At 45.0% G+C, this 21,152-nt stretch overlaps 1 protein-coding gene across 12 annotated transcripts in view; it reads left to right on the forward strand.

The window, feature by feature from the left end:
• Window positions 1-21,152, forward strand: part of MPDZ (multiple PDZ domain crumbs cell polarity complex component) — a 1,044,214-nt gene that overhangs the window by 520,205 nt on the left and 502,857 nt on the right. For all 12 annotated transcript variants that reach the window (XM_069238948.1, XM_069238974.1, XM_069239000.1 and 9 more), the window contains one exon: window positions 19,062-19,166. In XM_069238948.1, the coding sequence (XP_069095049.1) occupies window positions 19,062-19,166 (105 nt within the window). The remainder of the gene's footprint in view (window positions 1-19,061; window positions 19,167-21,152) is intronic.

Here is a 21,152-nt window from a genome sequence, read left to right on the forward strand (position 1 = left end):
GCTGGGGGCCGGGGGGGGACAAATTTATTTTAGGCCATTTCTGCCCCCCCTGGGGGCAGATCGGCCTATTACTAGGCCGAACTGCCCCCGGGGGGGGGGCAGAACCCTCAGGGCAAATTTTTTTGTTGTGTTTTTTTTTTTTTTTTTTTTTCGAGATGGGGAGCGACCCATCAGGCAAGGGTCGCTCCCCTGGGGGGCAAATTGTATTGAGGCCATTTCTGCCCCCCTTGGGTGCAGATTGGCAGATTTTAGGTCAATCTGCCCCCAAGGGGGCAGAAACCACTAGGCACCGGGGATTTGTTTTTTGGCGCCAATGTCACGCAGGGGGAGCGACCCCGTAGGCAAGGGTCGCTCCCGGAGGGGGGTGGGGGCTGGGGGGGGGGGAATTTATTTTAGGCCATTTCTGCCCCCCCTGGGGGCAGATTGGCCGATTATTAGGCCGAACTGCCCCCGGGGGGGCAGAACCCTCAGGGCACCAGGGCAAATTTTTTTGTTGTGTTTTTTTTTTTGTTTGTTTGTTTTTTTCGAGATGGGGAGCGACCCATCAGGCAAGGGTCGCTCCTGGGGGGGGGGGGGCAAATTTATTTTAGGGCATTTCTGCCCCCCCCCCTCCCGGGGCCGGCTGAGCTAGAGGCCAAACTCCACAGGTAGGCACTTTGCAAAAAACACCTCTGTTTTCTGTGAAAAAATATGTTCTGTCCACGTTGTGTTTTGGGCCATTTCCTTTCGTGGGCGCTAGGCCTACCCACAGAAGTGAGGTACCATTTTTATTGAGAGACTTAGGGGAACGCTGGGTGGAAGGAAATTTGTGGCTCCTATCAGATTCCAGAACTTTCTGCCACAGAAATGTGAGGAACATGTGTTTTTTTAGCCACATTTTGAGGTTTGCAAAGGATTCTGGGTAACAGAACCTGGTCCGAGCCCCGCAAGTCACCCCATCTTGGATTCCCCTAGGTCTCTAGTTTTCAGAAATGCACAGGTTTGGTAGGTTTCCCTAGGTGCCGGGTGAGCTACAGGCCAAAATCCACAGGTAGGCACTGTTTTCTTTCAAAAAATGGGATGTGTCCACGTTGCGCTTTGGGGTGTTTCCTGTCGCCAGCGCTAGGCCTACCCACGCAAGTGAGGTATCATTTTTATCGGGAGACTTGGGGGAACGCTGGGAGGAAGGAAATTTGTAGCTCCTCTCAGATTCCAGAACTTTCTGCCACAAAAATGTGAGGGACATGTGTTTTTTTAGCCAAATTTTGAGGTTTGCAAAGGATTCTGGGTAACAGAACCTGGTCCGAGCCCCGCAAGTCACCCCTCCTTGGATTCCCCTAGGTCTCTAGTTTTCAGAACTGCACAGGTTTGGTAGGTTTCCCTAGGTGCCGGCTGAGCTAGAGGCCAAAATCTCCAGGTAGGCACTTCGCAAAAAACACCTCTGTTTTTTTCCAAAATTTAGGATGTGTCCACGTTGCGTTTTGGGGTGTTTCCTGTCGCCGGCGCTAGGCCTACCCACGCAAGTGAGGTATCATTTTTATCGGGAGACTTGGGGGAACGCTGGGTGGAAGGAAATTTGTAGCTCCTCTCAGATTCCAGAACTTTCTGCCACAGAAATGTGAGGAACATGTGTTTTTTTAGCCAAATTGTGAGGTTTGCAAAGGATTCTGGGTAACAGAACCTGGTCCGAGCCCCGCAAGTCACCCCTCCTTGGATTCCCCTAGGTCTCTAGTTTTCAGAAATGCACAGGTTTGGTAGGTTTCCCTAGGTGCCGGCTGAGCTAGAGGCCAAAATCTACAGGTAGGCACTTCGCAAAAAACACCTCTGTTTTTTCCCAAAATGTATGATGTGTCCACGTTGCACTTTGGGGTGTTTCCTGTCGCCGGCGCTAGGCCTACCCACGCAAGTGAGGTATCATTTTTATCGGGAGACTTGGGGGAACATAGATTAGCAAAACAAGTGCTATTGCCCCTTCTCTTTCTCTACATTTTTTCCTTCCAAATATAGGAGAGTGTGTAAAAAAGACATCTATTTGAGAAATTCCCTATAATTCACATGCTTGTATGGTCACCCCGGAATTCAGAGATGTGCAAATAACCACTGCTCCTCAGCACCTTATCTTGTGCCCTTTTTGGAAATGCAAAGGTTTTCTTGATAGCAATTTTTTACTCTTTATATTTCAGCAAATTAATTGCTGTATACCCGGTATAGAATGAAAACGCACGTCAGGGTGCAGCTCATTTATTGGCTCTGGGTTCCTTGGGTTCTTGATGAACCTACAAGCCCTATATATCCCCGCAACCAGAGGAGTCCAGCAGATTTAACGGTATATTGCTTTCGATAATCTGACATTGCAGGGAAAAGTTACAGAGTAAAACGTAGAGAAACATTTATGTTTTTTTCACCTCAATTTCAATATTTTTCTTTTTCAGTTGTTATTTTCTGTAGGAAACCCTTGTAGGATCTACACAAATGACCCCTTGCTGAATTCAGAATTTTGTCTACTTTTCAGAAATGGTTAGGTTTCTGGGATCCAGCATTGGTTTCATGCCCATTCCTGTCACTGACTGGAAGGAGGCTGAAAGCACAAAAAATTGCAAAAATGGGGTATGCCCCAGTAAAATGCCAAAATTGTGTTGAAAAATTGGGTTTTCTGATTGAAGTCTGCCTGTTCCTGAAAGCTAGGAAGCTGCTGAGTTTAGCACTGCAAACCCTTTGTGATGCCATTTTCAGGGGGAAATCCACAAGCCTTCTTCTGCAGCCACTTTTTCCAATTTTTTTGAAAAAAACGAAATTTTCACTGTATTTTGGCCAATTTCTTGGCCTCCTTCAAGGGAACCCACAAAGTCTGGGTACCTCTAGAATCCCTAGGATGTTGGAAAAAAAGGACGCAAATTTGGCTTGGTTAGCTTATGTGGACAAAAAGTTATGAGGGCCTAAGCGCGAACTGCCCCAAATAGGCAAAAAAAGGCCTGGCACAGGAGGGGGAAAAGGCCTGGCAGCGAAGGGGTTAATCCCAGTAGCCAATTGGTATCCAGCAGGTGCTGGTGGTGCTGGACGCACTGGTGTATTGTTCAGAGTTTGCATTACGAACTGAACAAGACATCTGTAAAGTGTTACTAGCTCATTGTATAAGTTTCGCAGATCTGCTGCCTACATATTTTGTATACCTGGGTGAATGGTGGTCCTTCATTAACTAAGGGACCTAATCTCAAGGGTTGTATTACATGTGGTAGGGCGCCATTAAACCAATTCTGATGTTCTTGAGTAATCGGAATCTCAAGATACTGGTATGCTTGGTACCGTTGAGGTATGTTTGCAATTCTGTATGTGTGGAACGTGAATGAACTTTGGTCTTCCTCAGGAAAGGTGACCCAAGAATAGAATGTTTCTGTTTGGTAGGCTTCACTAGCTTCTACTATGAATGTGACATCTCCGCCGTCATCTGTTAAGCTATGCGCTACTAGTTATAATATTAATGCTTGTCTAGCATTCTCAGAAATGTCTATGGTGTTAGCCATATTGTAAAATGGGTAAAACAGATGGGGAGTAAAGTCCTTTTATAAGTTTGAGCTCAAACAACCTACATCCTAATTAGGTAGTCCCTCTTCAGCTGAGGAGGATCTTCCCCAAGACCACGTACTTCTCCTTATAATGGTACTTGGGGTACCTGAAGTATGTGAGACAGTGATAGTCGGGTATCTGTAAATTATTGCCTAAACACCATTGTTGGTGGCGCCATGTCATAGTTTGACTCTTGCTCTAGGCAAGACTGCTGGTTTAAGGATGACAGTACTTATGTTTGTAGGTGACTATGCCAGTCCTACAACAAGTTGCAACTGGCGCATCAATCCTCCTGGCTCACAAGCAGCACTTCACCAAAAACCCAAACAGTAAAAGGTGATTTGTGGCAGCCTTTACGCATGGACTCGAGCGTGACATCTCAGGGAGTGTTGTGGTTAAACAGAGATTACCCCTTTCTCACATGAACAACATGTCTCAATCAAACACAGGCAATGAAGAAGATGCAGTAAGGTTTCAATAGGTTTTATTTAACAAAACTGCAATCTGCTATAAGTTGCATGTGCCTCAATGATTAGGATAATGAACAGTGCAAGGAACAGAATGGTAAAGACAAGAGTCATAAATACAAAGACCCTCACCATCTTGCAATATCATGAAGTGACATTAGATACGAACTCTGTCCTACTACCCTAGTGTCATGTACCTAATCTATAGGTGTGATAAACCTAATCTGCCAATGCCATGTCCATGAGAAGAGCCCCCAACCCTCGTTACCTTGGAATGAGGTCTCTAGCTCAGACTCCATAGGGACACGAAGACTGGGTCAGCGTCAAAGTGACTTGCAGCAATGATAGCAGCGATGCCATCTGGTCGGAATCCCTCTGGCTATCCGTTTAAGTGAGGAGTATTTATACAGATCTGCTGGGACTCCTGACGTAGGTCTGTTCCCAAACAATATATAACAAAACACGCTTGGGATGGTAATTTATATAAACAATTCCCTCGAAGGCGTGACAAGGGAAAGTACCTAATGTGAACACCTACAGTTTGTTTTTCTTTGTCGCTTAATATTGACCCTTTAGCGCGGTGGCACTGATAATGCCAAACTAAAACATGGGCCTGAGTAAAAACAAGGCAGCCATCTTAAAAGATTTAATTAAATAAATGTGCTAAAACAGAGCAAGCTAAGTAGGGTAAAATTCACTAGGTGTCAGGGGCACGAGTCTGCAAGCCAAAGGCTAAGCTAACTCCTGTTTCCCTTTAAAACAAACTAGGATTCACTACACCGGCCTCTATTTTATTTAAAGTGTCAAGGCTCTAGAAAAAAGGTGAAAACTGCTGCACATTAACTATCATGCGCGTCATACTTAGAAACGTGAAAAGAAAGAAGGCATGCGGACTAAGAGCTCAATTGCGCTTACCTCCTTAGGTTACAAAGTATCAAGTATGTCTCTCACTATCAATGCTTGGAAAGCAGGTGTTTGAAAGCTGTGATAGAACTGTCTCGTTGTCAGCATGCACGTAGAAACACAGCTGGAAGCTTAACTTAACGTGACACGTCAGATGCATAATGCCTACGTGTGTTTTCACCAGTGGGGAATTCATTTAAAAACTGTAGAAGGCTGGCTCTCTATGTAGCATACAAAGCTATGCACACTGTGCAGGGGGTCCAAGCAACCACACATTGGTTTACAGAGGTAAAACTAGAACACTAAATGCTCTAATTTTTGGGGTAGCTTGGTCGAGCCGTTAGGCCAATCTTGGAGAAGTGCAAAGCATTTGTTGTACTCACAGTATCAATCTTACAACTCACTTATTCAAATGAATACCTCAAGACCAATTTATAGACATTCTTCAAATTTTATATAATTTTTAAGACCAAGCTTATCAAAATTGGTTTAGTACTTTTGGAGATATGGATTTTTTGATTTTAACAAAAATAGACTTTTTGTGTGTAATTGCTCACCATAGGAATCAATGGAAGGTCACCTTTAAAAATGCATATAAAATCATACCATTGCTGTACCACGTTCTTCTTTTATCATGTTGGCCGAAGTCGTAGGTCGGCCCACTGTGCCAGCTGGAGAAGTTCGGGCGGCTCCTGGTTCTGGCAGGAGCAGTGGGGAAAAGTCTCTGGAGCTGGAGCCGGCCCACTGCGGGGGACCACTTGTAAAAGGTCTGTGCAGGTAAGTTTAGAGGTGGTTCCTTGGCGTCCCCTTAGAGTGTCGAGGTCGCAAGGGGCGAGGGACCCTTATGGCACAGCAGGTTTTTCGTTGCAGGGCACAGTGCGGCCGTGTGCAGAGCAAATTGGTGAGCCGGTATCTGTACGCAAAGATGCCCTTGGGATTTGGAGGTAAGCCAATTTAAGGGTAGCTTATCGGACAACGGGGGCATTCTGGTGGGAGGTCCGGGGTATTCCTGAAGTCCCTTGACTAAGGCTTCCTCCTGGTTTTTTCAGTCTCGGGCAGAATGGTTTTCTAGGTGTCCGACATCAGCTGACTAGTACCCAAGGGTATTGGTACGATTCGGCCAGTGGAGGGCCCAGGGCCACCAAACTTCACACACTTGCGCGGTTTGTCCTTGTGGTCGTTGGTGTGTCGTCAGGTCTGGTTGTGACTTCTGGTTCGGGAGTTAGCGACCGGTCAGTGATGTGACCCTCACTGGGTTGCTGGTTGCTTCTTGTTTGTCGAGTGGTACCTCTGGAGGGAGTTCTTAGGCGATTGGTGAAGCCTGGAAGTCCTCAGGGTTTCTTGAGGTCAGTCCAGTTGTCCAGCAGATCCTCAGTAGTGATTGTCGGGTTCTGGTTGCAGCAGGCAGGGTTTGGTGCCTTTTCTGTGTGCAGCAGGTCGACAGTTCTTGTGCCATGGATCTTCTTTGTGTCATTTGAATCTGATTTCTTGGTCTAGGGATGCCCACTAAATACTTAGTTTAGTGGGTGTTTTAGGGGATTCCTGGTAGTGTCCAGTGGGTCACTTTCCTTTGGGTGGCTACACCCACTATAGGGACCACTTCCTGTGGTAAGGGTCACTTCCCTATTCTTGATTTGCTATTTTCCTTCCATCTAAGATGGAGGAAAATGAAATGGAGTGTCCACCTCGCAAGCAACACATTAGGGGTGGTGCATTCCAGATGGGGCCACTCCTCCTACCCTTTGTGGGGTTTCCTGCCTTTGCTCCTTTTACAGCTCGCTGCCAGGGCAGAGCACATTCCTGAGAAGGGGGTGTTAGCTCCTCCACTCAGGAAGGGCATTGTTTTACAAACCAGGGTGACAGGGCTCTTCCCCAGGGTTTGTAGATTGGATGTCTGGAGGTGGCAGGCTGGATATAGCCAGTCAGCAACCATGCCAGGGTGGTTTAGCTTTTGCAGGGTGCACAACTACGTGACCCTTGGTTACATTTAGGGATAAATCCAATACTGGTACCCGTTTGTATTTATCATTATGAGTTGTTTGATACCAAATAACCCAGGGTCAGAGTGGTCATCATGCAAGTGAGAAACTTGTGTCGACCAGTGTCCAGCACATGAATTAAAATGGCTGCTCTGTTCACACACTATGTCCCAGGTTTGGCAAGGGCACAGTGGAGGCATATTGCTCATGCAGGTATGCCTTCACATATATTATGGTGCACCCTGCCTTAGGGCTGTAAGGCCTGCCAGAGGGGTGTCTTACCCATAGTAAATGCATGGTGGACAGGGCACACAGGCAGTGTACCATGCCAAGTTTGTGATTTAGGTTTGCACCAGGACACTCAGCCTGCAATGCCTTAGAGGGTTACACAATCAGTGCTGTTACCCTCAGGGGCCTACCCATAGTACCCCATTCCCTGGGTACCTAACTACCCTTTTACTAGTGACTTATAGTGGCAGCTAAGGGTGTATCCAGTTGTGCCACTGCAGCTCAACAGTTTTAGGAAAAGAGCTCTAGCCCAGGGACTTTGGTTAGCAGGGGCCCTGGGCACTGCAATTCCTAGGCTACATCAAACATCAGGCAAAAAGTGGGGCTAACTGTGTCTTAAAGAGGCCTTGCCTCACAAAGACATATTCACTAGTGTACCATCTAAACGCCATAAAATTATTGTAACAGAAGATCAAAAAGAATCTTATTAATACCCGAGTTTCATGCAAAGGGAGTCATATAATTGCTGGCACCTAGTTTCTACCTAAACTCAGCGCATCAAAACCTACGCTGTGGAGAAATGTTTAACTGGTAGCAGCCTTTCTGACTGCTAGCCCTTGAGCAGCCCACAAACAAGCACTGATGAGGAAATCGACCAGAGTAATACCCAGTAGTAGTCATTATCAGCCAAGCCCTGGTTAGAATCCTAATGTTTTTGCCTTTCTCAGAAAATGATTCAGTCATTTCCAGTTTACTCACATCTAGATAGTAGAAATCAATTCAATGGTTACATCACTGACTAACTTATCATGACACATACACATGAGTGATGCAGGGCCAGACTGACTACTCTGGTCTTTTCCCAGTGGGCATAAGGCTAGGGAGTGCTATCCCAGCAAGATAAGCTTCCATTTCATGCACACCTCTGCGGTCCATTCAATTCAAGTCTGTTGCTTGTGAGGCTTGTTCTAACACTTTTGTCGAGGCGATTTTGGTTTGGAGTCTGTACCTATATTGTACTCACAGCAAAATCATGAAGTAATTAGCTCGTCTTTCCTAGAAGATATAACCTAGTCATCAGGCAAACAAAGCTTGCATAAATACACAATAATACTTTTTCTTTTTTTGAAAAATATTTTTTATTAAAGTTGTTGTAATCGGTCAGTCATATGCACAATAATATAACCAAGATAGGCACACAGAATTAAAACATAAATCTTTGTGCAGAGTAGTGGCTAATATGCAAAGAAGTAAAGATATAAAAAAAAATAGATCAGCACAAATACAAATAGAAAAAAAGAACAAATAAAGTCAAAAGATACCTGATTCTAGGCCTCATAAGAATAGATTGACCCAGACATTATGTAACCGCGTTCAGGCCTTGGGGCCTTAAGAACAGCAAACTTAAAATTCTTAAACCTGTAAAAACAATGACCTCCATTCAAAAGCTGTAGGAGGAATAGGCTGTACCCATGCTCTGGCAATGCATAAACTGGCTAGTGATCGCATTTGCTACCAGAGAGGTTAATCTGGAGTTGATATCAGGCTTGTAAGCCAACATAATGTCCTTAATGGACCTCTCAAGCCATAATTCAGATGAAAAGCTAATAATTGTACCACACCAGACCAAACCATTTTGAGTGCAGGTCATTCTGCAAACATATGAATGATATCAGCTGCATGTTAACCACATTTAGGACAATACGTCTTATGGTATGAGCTGTTCCTATCCACCATTTGCATATTCTGTTTGGGGTATAGTATAGCATGCACAGTGTTCAAAATTGCCTGCAATTTCAAGCTGACTGAGCAGACCAACCAATTTATATAATCAAAAGCAATCATGATTTCATCAACCGAAATATCCTGACCAAGCGTTACACCCCATGTAGTGGCTAGCGTAGGTCTCTCTTCTGCCATACTTATGGTCAAGATTCAATAAAGAGTTTTAATTGAAGGCTTGCCATCTATAATGTAAAAGTAAATCAGGATAGCCTTATCCTTGTCCCCGGCAATTAATACCAGATTATGTAGAAAAAAATCTCAGATTTGTAAATATTTAAAAAGGGACTGCTGGAGAAGACCATAGAGTATTTGCAGAGTAGAAGAAGCATAAACCCCATCATAATAAAAAATGTGACCCACAGTCTTGATGTACTGTTTAACCCAGCTGCTGCACTCTGAATTGTGGAAGATAGATGGAAAAAATAGGGTTTCCCCACAATGGTGTAAGTGAGTTGGTAAACCTGTAAAGAATTTTGGGTGCAGATTTCCCCTGATATTCGAAAATCGTCCCAAATTATCTTAAACCGTACCTACTTAAAATACTACTCAGATCAGACTTAAAATCCTGCCCACGGACATTTTATCCCCCTGAGCGTAGCTCTCTGGCTCATGAAGGGTAAGAATATTTTTAATGCGAAGCCCAAACATATATAGTTTAAAGTCCGGGAGAGGCAGCTAGGTGTGAGTTTTAAAAGGCTAATAGCCCTTTCTGGCCCTCCTATACCATCTGAAGAAGCTGCTTATCGCTCCTATGAGATGCCTAAAAAAGTGATCCGGAACTGTAATGGGATTGCCCGGAAAAAGTCGAGACATTTAGGTAAAATGTTCATTTTGACACCATTACCTTGTCCAAAAATTCTGATTGGTAGGCGGTTCCAAGACTGCAACTTCGCAATGACCAACCTAAAAAGGGGCTCATAATTCAATGAAAAAATCGGATTTGTGTTGGCACAGAGCTTAACCCCAAGGCAGTGGCGTAGCGTGGGTTGTCAGCACCCGGGGCAAGGCAAGTAATTTGCGTCCCCTAACCCGGGGCAAGGCAAGTAATTTGCGCCCCCTAACCCGTGGATTTAGTCTCTTCCAAGATGTTGCGCCCGGTGCGGCCGGCCCTCCCTGCACCCCCCACGCTACGCCACTGCCCCAAGGTACGTAGCAGTAGTGCCTATCTCTGGAACTGGAAAGACAGATTTAAAAAAATGTTTAAAAAAATGTGTTTAAGACAGGTTAAGCGTGTAACCAGAATCAGCCAGCCCCCAACCACTCGCCCTCAGTTGTAATCTAGTCCATTGCAACAAGGGATCAGTAGAGTAAATTGCAGTATAGTCAACGTATGCGCTTATTTTCAGTTCAATACTATTAAAAATAGCATAAGGAATCAATCGATTTCTGCCGGGATGTTGTAAATAGGGTTCCATACAAAGTACAAATAATAAAGTGGAGAGTGGCTAGCCTTGGCAGGAGCCACAATGAATGCTGAAGGCTCATCCCATCAGGCATTTCTCACTTAGGCTGAATGTGGCATATATTACAGCAGACCGAGAGTTGTTGGGAAGCTGTCAGTGGTGAAAGGCTGGCATGAGGGTGGTTCAACAAAGCAAACAGATTGGGTCGAGAAGGTAACTGGGTTAGCTAGGATGTTATATGTTTGGGAAGCCTGAACCTAACTAAAATGAAACTCTAACCTTTGGGTTTCAGGTAAATAAATAACACACCCGCTAACACACTCACTATCTCTCTCTCGCCTCTCGTTCTCCTCTGTCTACGATTTGATAAAGAGTCAATTCCTTCGACCGATGTATGTTGCCTTAATTTATTTACGGTTTATATTTTGTTTACAAATACAGGTGTCCATGAATATTCTGTAATTAATAGGTTCTATTCATCAGTTGCTCTCAGTAAAAATAATATCTCATATCATTTGCACACTTTCATTTTGAAGGAATCCGAAAACTTTTGACAATGTTCAGTTTCAACAGTCTTTAACTTTTTTTGCAATACATTTTAACTTTTTAAGAGTCAGAATTATCGCGATTAATATTGACTTACTTTAGTACAGATTTTTATTTATTTATAAACTACAGTATGGTAACTAGTAATAGCCTGCACGACACTGTCAATGTTACAAGGGAGTAGCCAGAAAATGAAATACCTCCCTCTTTGAACCACAGCTATTATGGCACCAAACAAGTGAAGCAAGTAATTAGCCCCTCCCCAGAAGAGGTGGGGAGTGGCTTCCATTCAAGCATCTATCCATACATCTTTTCATCCTTACATCCACCCATTGATAGCCACCATTTTATCCTTACATTTTGCCATCCGTTCAGTATTTCATCCAACATTGTCTGTCACCATTCGGTCCCTCCGTCCGCCCATCCATATCCAACCCTATCCATCTTTCTTTAAACCTATCCAGCAGACATATCCATCCTTTCACTGTCATCCATCCTCTCTCTTGCCCATCTCCATTTCATCCATCCATCCCTTCAGCCATCCATCCATCTTTTTGCTCACCTATCCACCCTTTCACTGATCTGTCTATCCTTTTAATTCATACATCCATCCATTCTCCCTTTCACTCATCCATCCATCCATCCTTTCACTCAGCTACCCACCCTTTAACTCAGGTATCCATCCATCCATCAATCCAGTTGCCATTTCACTCATCCAACCATCCGTCCTTTCACTCACTCAACCATCAGCCTGTCCTTTTACTCATTCATTCATCCATCCAGTCACCCTTTCACTCATTGTCCGTCTACCCTTTCACCCAACCATCCATCTAGCCTACCTTTCATTCATCTATCCATTCTTTCACTCATCCATCCTTTCACTCATCCATCCTTACACCGATTCTTTCACTCACCCATTCAAAAGTCCACTCATCCATCAATCCAACCAGTCCACTCATCCATCCAGCCACTAAGTGATCCATCCGTTTACCCTTTCACTCATCGATCTATCCTTTCACTCACTCATTCATCCTTTCACTCACACATTCATCCATCCTTTCACTCATCCATCCATTCACCGTTTCACACACTCATCCTTATATCCATCCTTTTCACTAATTCATCCATGCATCCATCAGTCAACCTTTTCCCTCGCCCATCTTATTACCAATTCACTCACATCCATCCATCCTTTCAACCTGTCCATCCAGCCTTTCAATCTATCCAGCCCTTTGCTCCATCCCTCTATTTACCCTTTCTCTCGTCCATCCTCTCACTCATCCATCGATCCGCCCTTTCTCTAACCATCCATCCATCCTTTCACACATCCATTCGTTTATCCATTCATCCATTCATCCTTCCTTCCTTTTAGTCAACCATCCTTTCACTCATTCATCCAATCATTTTTGCGTCTACCCTTTCATCCACCTTCCCATCCGCCATTTCATCCATCCTTTCACTCATGCGCCTTCTTACCCGTTCACGTTAATTATGAACCTTTGACTGCCGAGTTGCAGGGGTCCATCAAAACCCCACCCACCTGTTGCTGTTAAAGCAGGGGGTTTACGGTGCCTCTGCTTGTGAGAAGGTGATTTCCTTTTGGTGTAGCAGGATGGCAGTTTTTCCTATTTGCGCATCGTCCCTAATATACACTATACAACCACAGCAATTAAAATAAACATGCTACCTTCCTCATGATCAAATATTTTAACCATGCACCTAGCACAGTTGAAACTGTCATGGAATGAGAGAGTCCTTGATCTACAAGTTAATTTAAGCAGTTTGCAGATTCATACATGTGTCTTGTATATTCTGCATCAGTTCAGTGAGCGATGAGTTTAAAGCGAAGCATAAAACCAAAACCTGATTTTAAAATTCCAAACAATGATTTGTGTTTTTTTTTTTTCAAATTCTACATTTGCACATTAAAGCGTGTAATCAACAATAGCAAGAGAAAGTAATCCTCAAATATAGATATTGTAAAGGCAGGTTGTTTATCTAATTTCTTCCTTGGAAGGCAGTCAGAAAATCCAGGTGGTGGGTTGAGAAAGATATTCTTGTTAGTCGAGACATCATACATTTTGGCTGGTTCCCAGAGCACTTCTGTAGGTGGTCATGGAGTTGCAAACAGCTGTGTTGAATGATTAAATTCACTGATGGGCGGTTGTAATTTTTCACATCCGCTTGAATAGCATTTTAATTGCATTTTCCCAAATTATTTATTTTCTTTTCCCTTCTTAAAGAGTCCTGTACTGTCAAGCACTTCGGCAAATTTAAGAAATATGCTTTGTTTTGGAAATAGAGTTATGGGTGATCGTGATGTCTTGCTCATACACACGCATCACTGTTGTCACTAGTATATGATAAATGCTTTGGGGAGACGTTGGTAGCCTTCCTACTTATGAGTGAAAGCTCAGAAAAGTAGACTTTGCGTCATTGAGCTATTTTCATGTTCTAACTTTGACTATTTACGTAAAAGTTGTATTTCACATACAATCACTGTTAGAAATATCTGCAATATTTCTTGGGTGGTGTAGAGCGCACACATTCTGCTTGCACTATGTGTTTTGTATGGGGCTGAAATGATGTAAAAAATGAACTGGTATCTGGGTTATCATTTGGTCTGTTCCTACCAATGACGGTAATAGATTACTGTCAAAGCAGTGTCACAGGAGATGGCAATTTAACTTTAAAATGCTAGAGACCCAGAAACAAAGCATCAGAACATAGTTTTTTAATTTGGAAAGCAAAACGTAGCTGCCCTAGCTAGAAGTGTACGTATCTCTTTTGTGACCTGTGGATATTAACATGTAGTACCTGCCAGTGTGTGACCAGCAAACAACTGAATTTTCAGCACCCATATATGTCCATGAGACTGAGTAAAATATTAAAGTAAGTGTCTGAGAAGTGCAGCTAGGCAGCAAGAGGAAGCATGCCAGTATTATTTTCCTTGTATTCATAATAAGTTTTTTTTTGCAATTGTTTAAAACCAACAATGATGTCCTATTTCTTATTACAGACAAATCCCACCACACAAGTTTAACGTAAATGTAGATCTTTAAATCCTCCATTTTCCAGCTTGATGCCATTTTGAAAATACAAGCATAAAAAGTGGTAAATCTTAGAATGTCAATGCATTTTTACACTTATAGTATTCTGTCTATCATGACAGTCAACTCTGTTATATATTGTTGTGTCCAGACAATCCATCAATGTGATAGCCAACTGATGTGTTTTGATCCTTCTAAGAAGCTTGTTGAATGAGTCATCCTCGTGCTAAAAAGTAGTGTATAATAAATTGTGCAGTTAGTCATAGTTTGGGTTGGAATGGCTGTGGAGGCAGGACTATATGAGAAAAAAACGTGGTAATCTAAGACAACAGAAATCTCATGCTCTCATAGACGAGACTTAACATTTATTGTTTGGTTCACTATTGTAGTTCATAAAATACCTGCATTCACCAAAGGGTACGCTTGTGAGAAAACTATAACACTATAAAAATAATTGTATCCAACAATACAAAATCATTTGACTCCATCCTCAAAGAACAAATGGATATGGCGGGAGAGCTGAGGTGGAGTCTCCGCAAACCCCATGGGCTGGCGAGTCACCAGACATACTAAATGTAAATGATCACTGAAGTGCTATTTGAGCAGAAGATGTCATGTTTCAAGGCTCCAGGCGTACTTTCTATTAGCCATTAAACCAAGCTTACTGAGAAGAAAGAATACAATGAGTACATTCTGACAGTGTTTGCAGTGAGACTTAATGCCGTACGTTATTTGAGTTTTAAGAAAATGACATATTAATGCACACTTCTACAAACTGACAATATTTTTAAGAGTGTGGTGGACCCAATATGTCAGTTTCAAGGATTAGAGTAGTAAATAAAACGATACACATACTCTGACCATCACCATATGTCTTCAAAACATTAATGCGGGCATCTCAGATATTTTAAGTATAGGTATGGTAATGTTTTTGTGCTCAATTGTTATAACTTAGACACCTCTTTCTAATTCTCTATCAAATGCCACTGGCTTTCATTACTGTTTGATGTTAGAGGACGAAGAGCGAGAAGGCTATATATAAGTATGATTCGGTGATACACAGGTCGATACACTTTTGGGAGTAATTTTCAGTCTGGCAGAGTGGGAACACTGGCTCAAATAGGCTGTGGTCCTCTCATGTCGACGTTGTAGTTCCCCTGCTCTTTTTAGAGTCAGCGTAAACTCTAGCGTTACTCTGATCGAGCCACAGCTGGATTCTATAGTGTAAAGTTCAGACCTGGCTGCCTGTACACATCCGAGCCGCAGTGTCACAGTGATAGTCCCACTCGGTTTATGCTGAGAAAATCGTCACTTGTTTTTCCTACCTGGGCCCACCAGTGCGAGGCATGGCAGTCCCACGAAGGGAAGAAACACAACATCTCCTACACACATTAATTGTTTTTTAATGACAATTTGGGAGTATTTTTTCCTAAATCAGTTTACTTTGCCGAGCAGGTGCATCAATCAAGAGACCCACTCTGCAAAAGATGTCTTAAGTGAAGCTCCCACAATCAATCAATCAATCAATGCATTTATAGAGCGCGCTACTCACCCGCAAGGGTCTCAAGGCGCTAGGGAGGGGGGGAGGGTTACTGCTGCTCAAAAAGCCATGTCTTGAGGTGCTTCCTGAAGGCGAGGTGGTCCTGGGTAGTTCTTAGGTGGACGGGGAGGGAGTTCCATGTTTTGGCTGCCAGGTAGGAGAAGGATTTACCTCCAGCGGTGGTCCTGCAGATACGTGGGACGGTGGCGAGGGCGAGGCTGGCTGAGCGAAGCTGACGGGTGGGCGTGTAGAACGAGAGGCGTCCGTTGAGGTATTCGGGGCCCATGTTGTGGAGGGCTTTGTGTGCGTGGGTGAGGAGCCTGAAGGTGATCCTTTTGTTGACGGGGAGCCAGTGCAGGTGTTTCAGGTGGGCGGATATGTGGCTGTGGCGCGGTATGTCGAGGATGAGGCGTGCGGAGGCGTTCTGTATGCGTTGAAGATGTTTCTGTAGCTTTGCGGTGGTTCCTGCATATAGGGTGTTTCTGTAGTCCAGGCGGCTTGTGACGAGGGCGTGGGTAACTGTTTTACTGGTTTCGGCGGGGATCCATCGTAAGATTTTTCGGAGCATGCGAAGGGTGTGGAAGCATGAAGATGAGACAGCGTTGACTTGCGTGGTCATAGTGAGGAGGGGGTCCAGGATGAATCCGAGGTTGCATGCGTGGTCTGTTGGGGTTGGTGCGGTGCCCAGAGCTGTGGGCCACCAGGAGTCGTCCCAGGCGGACGGGGAATGTCCGAGGATGAGGACCTCCGTCTTGTCTGAGTTCAGCTTCAGGCGGCTGAGCTTCATCCATTCCACGACGTCTTTCATTCCTTCCTGTAGGTTAGTTTTGGCGGTGGTTGGGTCTTTGGTGAGGGAGAGTATCAGCTGGGTGTCGTCGGCGTAGGAGAGGATGTTGATGTTGTGTTTGCGAGCGATGTTGGCGAGGGGGCTCATGTAGATATTGAAGAGGGTAGGGCTGAGTGAAGAGCCTTGCGGTACGCCGCAGATGATCTCGGTGGGTTCTGAGCGGAAGGGCGGGAGGTAGACTCTTTGGGTTCGGTCCGAGAGGAACGAGATGATCCAGTCTAGGATTCCAGTGGAGCGGAGGCAGGTTATTAGGGTGCGATGGCATACGGTGTCGAAGGCAGCCGAGAGGTCCAGGAGGATGAGGGCGGTTGTTTCTCTGTTGTCCATCAGAGTTCTAATGTCGTCGGTGACTGCGATGAGGGCGGTTTCCGTGCTGTGGTTGGCACGAAAACCAGATTGGGAAGGGTCGAGCAGGTTGTTAGCTTCAAGAAAGTTGGTCAGTTGCTTGTTGACGGACTTCTCGATGACCTTGGCCGGGAAGGGGAGAAGAGAGATGGGGCGGAAGTTCTTCAGGTCGTTGGGGTCAGCCGTGGGTTTTTTCAGGAGAGCGCTGACTTCCACGTGTTTCCAGCTCTCGGGGAAGGTGGCAGATGCGAACAAGCTGTTGATGATGCTCTGGAGATAGGGGGCAATGATGGAGTCGGCTTTGTTGAAGATGTGATGGGGGCACGGGTCCGAGGGGGAACCGGAGTGGATGGTGATTCTGGTCTCTTCGGAGCTGATGGGGGTCCAGGCGTTGAGGGTAGTGGCGGGGGCTGTTGGTTCAGTGGTGGACGGCGGGGTCTGGGGTCCGAAGCTGTCGTGTAGGTCAGCGATCTTTTGATGGAAGAAAGTAGCGAGGGAGTTGCAGAGTTCTTGTGAGGGCGTGATGGTGTTGGCGCTGGGGTTGGAGAGCTCTTTGACGATGTTGAAGAGTTCTTTGCTGTTGTGGGTGTTGTTGTCAAGTCTCTCTTTGAAAGATGCCCTTTTGGTGGAGCGGATCAGCTGGTGGTGTTCATGGGTGGCGATCTTGAGGGCTGACATGTTTTCTGCGGTGTGTTCTCTGCGCCAGGTTTTTTCGAGGGTACGGCAGGATTTCTTGGATTCTTTGAGGGCGTACGTGAACCACAGGGGTTTCCTGATGTTGGTCCCTCTTGGGTGGCTTTTAAGTGGGGCGAGGTTGTCGGCACAGTTGGTGATCCATTGTGTGAGGCTGAGGGCTGCGTTGTTGGCGTCGGTGGTGATGGCTGGTTGGTTTTGGTTCAGAGTTGAGAGGAGCTGCTCTGCGGAGAATTTGCTCCAGGGTCTGCGGGGGATTTGTTGTGTGCAATGGTGGTGGGTCTCCCGTTTGAAGGTGAAGTGGACGCATCTGTGGTCGGTCCAGTGTAGTTCAGAGGAGTGGCTGAAGGATATGTGGTTGCTGGCGGAAAAGATGGGGTCGAGCGTGTGGCCAGCGGTGTGGGTGGGGGTGTTCACTAGTTGCTTGAGTCCGAGCTTGGTGAGGTTGGCGAGCAGGGTGGCGGTGTTGTTGTCGTTGTTTTTCTCCAGGTGGAAGTTCAGGTCCCCGAGGAGGATGTAGTCTGGTGAGGCTAGGGCGTGCGGGCTGATGAAGTCGGTGATGGATTCGCTGAATAGGGCACGTGGGCCCGGGGGCCTATAGACGAGAGTTCCTCTGAGGGTGGTTCTGGGGTGGGTGTGGATCTGGAAGTGTATGTGTTCGGTGGCAAGGGGGGTGTCTTCGGTGGTGGTTGTGATGTTGATGGAGTTCTTGTAGATGATGGCGATTCCTCCCCCGATTTGGTTGGCGTGGTCCTTCCGGGCGATCTTGTAGCCGTCGGGGATGGCTAAGCCGAGGAGGCGTTCATCCAGGTTTCTGTGATGAAGGCGACGTCTGGTGCTGTTGTGTCCAGGAGGTCCCATAGTTCGATGGCGTGCTTGTGGACGGAGTGTGTGTTGAGAAGGATGCACTTGAGGTGGTTGTTGGTGCGAGTGCCGGTAGAATGTGTACTGGCAGGCTTGACAGGTGAAGGGTCCGTGAGTGCGTTTAGGGCTGGCTTGGTGGCAGGTGGCTGTACGTCCGGGGTTGAGGGCATTGAGGGAGGCGACGTCATATCTTAGACGGGTGTTTTGAGTGCGGTGGGGGCCAGGGGTTCTGGCGCTGGCACAGCGGCCGCCATAAGAGGGAAGGGGGGGGGGGGGGGAGGACGGGTCAGCTGGGAGGCGGGAGGTGGGAGGGAGGACAACGAATGGGAGCGGGGGGCGGGGCCGCACGGGGGCAGCGGCGGGAAAGCAGGAGGCGGGAGGCGGGAGAGCGTAACAGGAGAGAAGAGGAAAATCAGAGGCAGAGCACAACAGGAGAGATAAAAGCAACAGGAGAGAAAAAGGCAACAGGAGAGAAAAAGGCAACAGGAGAGAAAAAAGGCAACAGGAGAGAAGAAGGCAAATCAGATGCAAAGCGCAAAGGTAGAGTCTAAGACCTACACACAAGTGGCAGGGTCCTGGGCAGGTGGAGCTGCAACGGCGGGGAAGCGACTTACCTGAGGGCACTGAGATCTATGCCTTCAGGCACTTCTCCACCTGGGGAGAGTAGCCAGTGACTCTGATGATCTGGCAGACTGGTCATCAGTCTCCAAATGAGCCCCTTAGTCTTTGTTTTCCCAAACATTGGCCAGCAGGTCAGTCTCAATTTTACTGGGAGTGGTACATGGCTAACGGGATATTAATTTAATGCAAACCCTTTTCAGTCTTTATATATAAATGTGTTTATTGATGTGCTTCATTTTAATTACAGCATCACCTATGTGCCAGGAGCACATCTGGATGAGTACAGAGACAATAAATATCAGGTGCCTGATGCAGCTGTTACACAGGAAATGGTACCTACACATGATGTCAGGTAAAACATTTAAATACTTCACTCTCCAGAATGGTTAATTGCTTATAACTTACCAATGTGCATTCACTGTTAGTCATCATTATAGCACACTCATATTTTCTAAACCTGTGGAACCGATTATACCAATATAACAGCATGTGGCTATTTATTGAAACGTGGTCTGATTACTTCTAAAGTGTCCACAGTGACACGCTGTATAAGGAAATGTGATCAAATCATCTTTCCTTTTCCTGATGTTCTTTCTGGTAACCTACAAGCTAATCTCTGTTTTGGATGAAGTTGTAAAAATCTGCCTGTTTTGCTACATTTATGAATGTTTATAGAATACTTTGCAACCTAATTTGAGTGTGATCCTTGGTGGTAATTAGGCACTATAATGACACTGCCTATTGTGGTTTTTAACCCGTGTTCAACAATCTCATCATTCAGATGACTGAAAGGTGACAGTGTAGTAATGCCACATGTCTCTTCCCCCATCCCACCCAGATCCATCATGAAGTGCAGTGTTTGTCTGCACCAGTGTTGCCAGCCAGTTTTATCACCTGAGAATATTGTGGTCAGACAGTGGTAGGGTACCTGTTATCCCACAAGCTATAATAGTGGTTCAGGTATAAAGCAAAGTGAGCACCCCGATCAGGATTTGCTTTGGCCTCAGTGTTCTTCAGCTGTATAGTGCCATTATGCCCAGAAAGTCTCCACAAAATATAAACTCTCCAGCTTCGCTCGTGTAGATGAGAGTAAAAGTAGTGAATATTAGTTTCCTAAATAAAAAAATACACACTTGAAGGTGATTTAAAAAAAATGTGGAAACCACTAATTCTCGATGGACAAGCCTTTGAGTATGTTCAGGAAATAATCTCCCAAATTGAGGGCACACTTTGAAGACCCACATTCAAAGGCCTACGACATAGTTGAAAATATCCTAGCCTTCGTGCTTGTCTTGGGATTTCTGCAACAGAAGCCATAGGTGAGGCTAGTCTTAACTGGACTGGGCAACCCTCAATTCTCATATTGTGGCGGGGAGGCAGACAGAAACAAGGTAAGAGCAGGAAGGGCAAGTTTAAAGCTTGTCCTCCAGATGATGCTTGAGGTAGCTTTTCATTGGGGATGTAGGACTAACACTGACATCTTCCCCTTATTTCCAAACAATTCTTGATCAATTTCTGTCCTCTGCATGCCAGTCAATCACATCTATTTATTTTAGGGAAAAGAAAACTCATGAAACAGTATATTAAATATGCATAAGTAATTTGGTAGCATTTTTACAATCATATCATGATCGAAAATTGTTTAGCATAATCGTTTTAACCCATTAAAATTTGCTGAATGAATAAAACGATAAGAACATGTAATTGCAAGTCATAATGCATATGGCAAACATACTACATTGTTTAAAACCAACATATGTCTAACTTAATAATTTTTCATGCCTCATGCATGAAAACAAATTCTGTCTAGATACTGCAAGAGACAAGTAGTCCCTAGATGACATATCAAAATTATCGAATTGAGTGCTCTGAGGCCCAATTTTCTGAAAAGTGGCAATCGGAAGCTACATCGACAACAGATGTAAAACAGTCTCCTCACAGAAAGGACAGGGAGGAGAAGCTTAGTCGTGCCTATTCCATCTTGTCAGCTAATCTTACAGTGGTAATATACCTAACTTGAATCCGTTCAAGAATATTGTAGCACTGTGGTGTGCTGTCTCTTCAAAATAGGTTTTCTGCCCTCACTTTTCAGTGCCATGAATTTCATTATGTTTCTGTGGGACGGCTCGATGGGCATTAAATTTTGTCAGCCTGAGAACCAGGCAACATAAACTTGATTAGGATAATGACAGAACTTATAATCATGATTGAGATTAACAGTAGATGCTTGATAGCCAAGAGCAACCAAGAATATAAGCTCCAAGTTCATTCAGCTCAGCTGTCAGTCCAGCCCTCAGTATCAAGATCATTGAGCATTATCTAACCTTTACCCTTTCTT

The sequence above is a fragment of the Pleurodeles waltl genome, chromosome 1_2 (genome assembly GCF_031143425.1).
Source record: "Pleurodeles waltl isolate 20211129_DDA chromosome 1_2, aPleWal1.hap1.20221129, whole genome shotgun sequence".
In the NCBI taxonomy this organism is placed as follows: Eukaryota; Metazoa; Chordata; class Amphibia; order Caudata; family Salamandridae; genus Pleurodeles; species Pleurodeles waltl.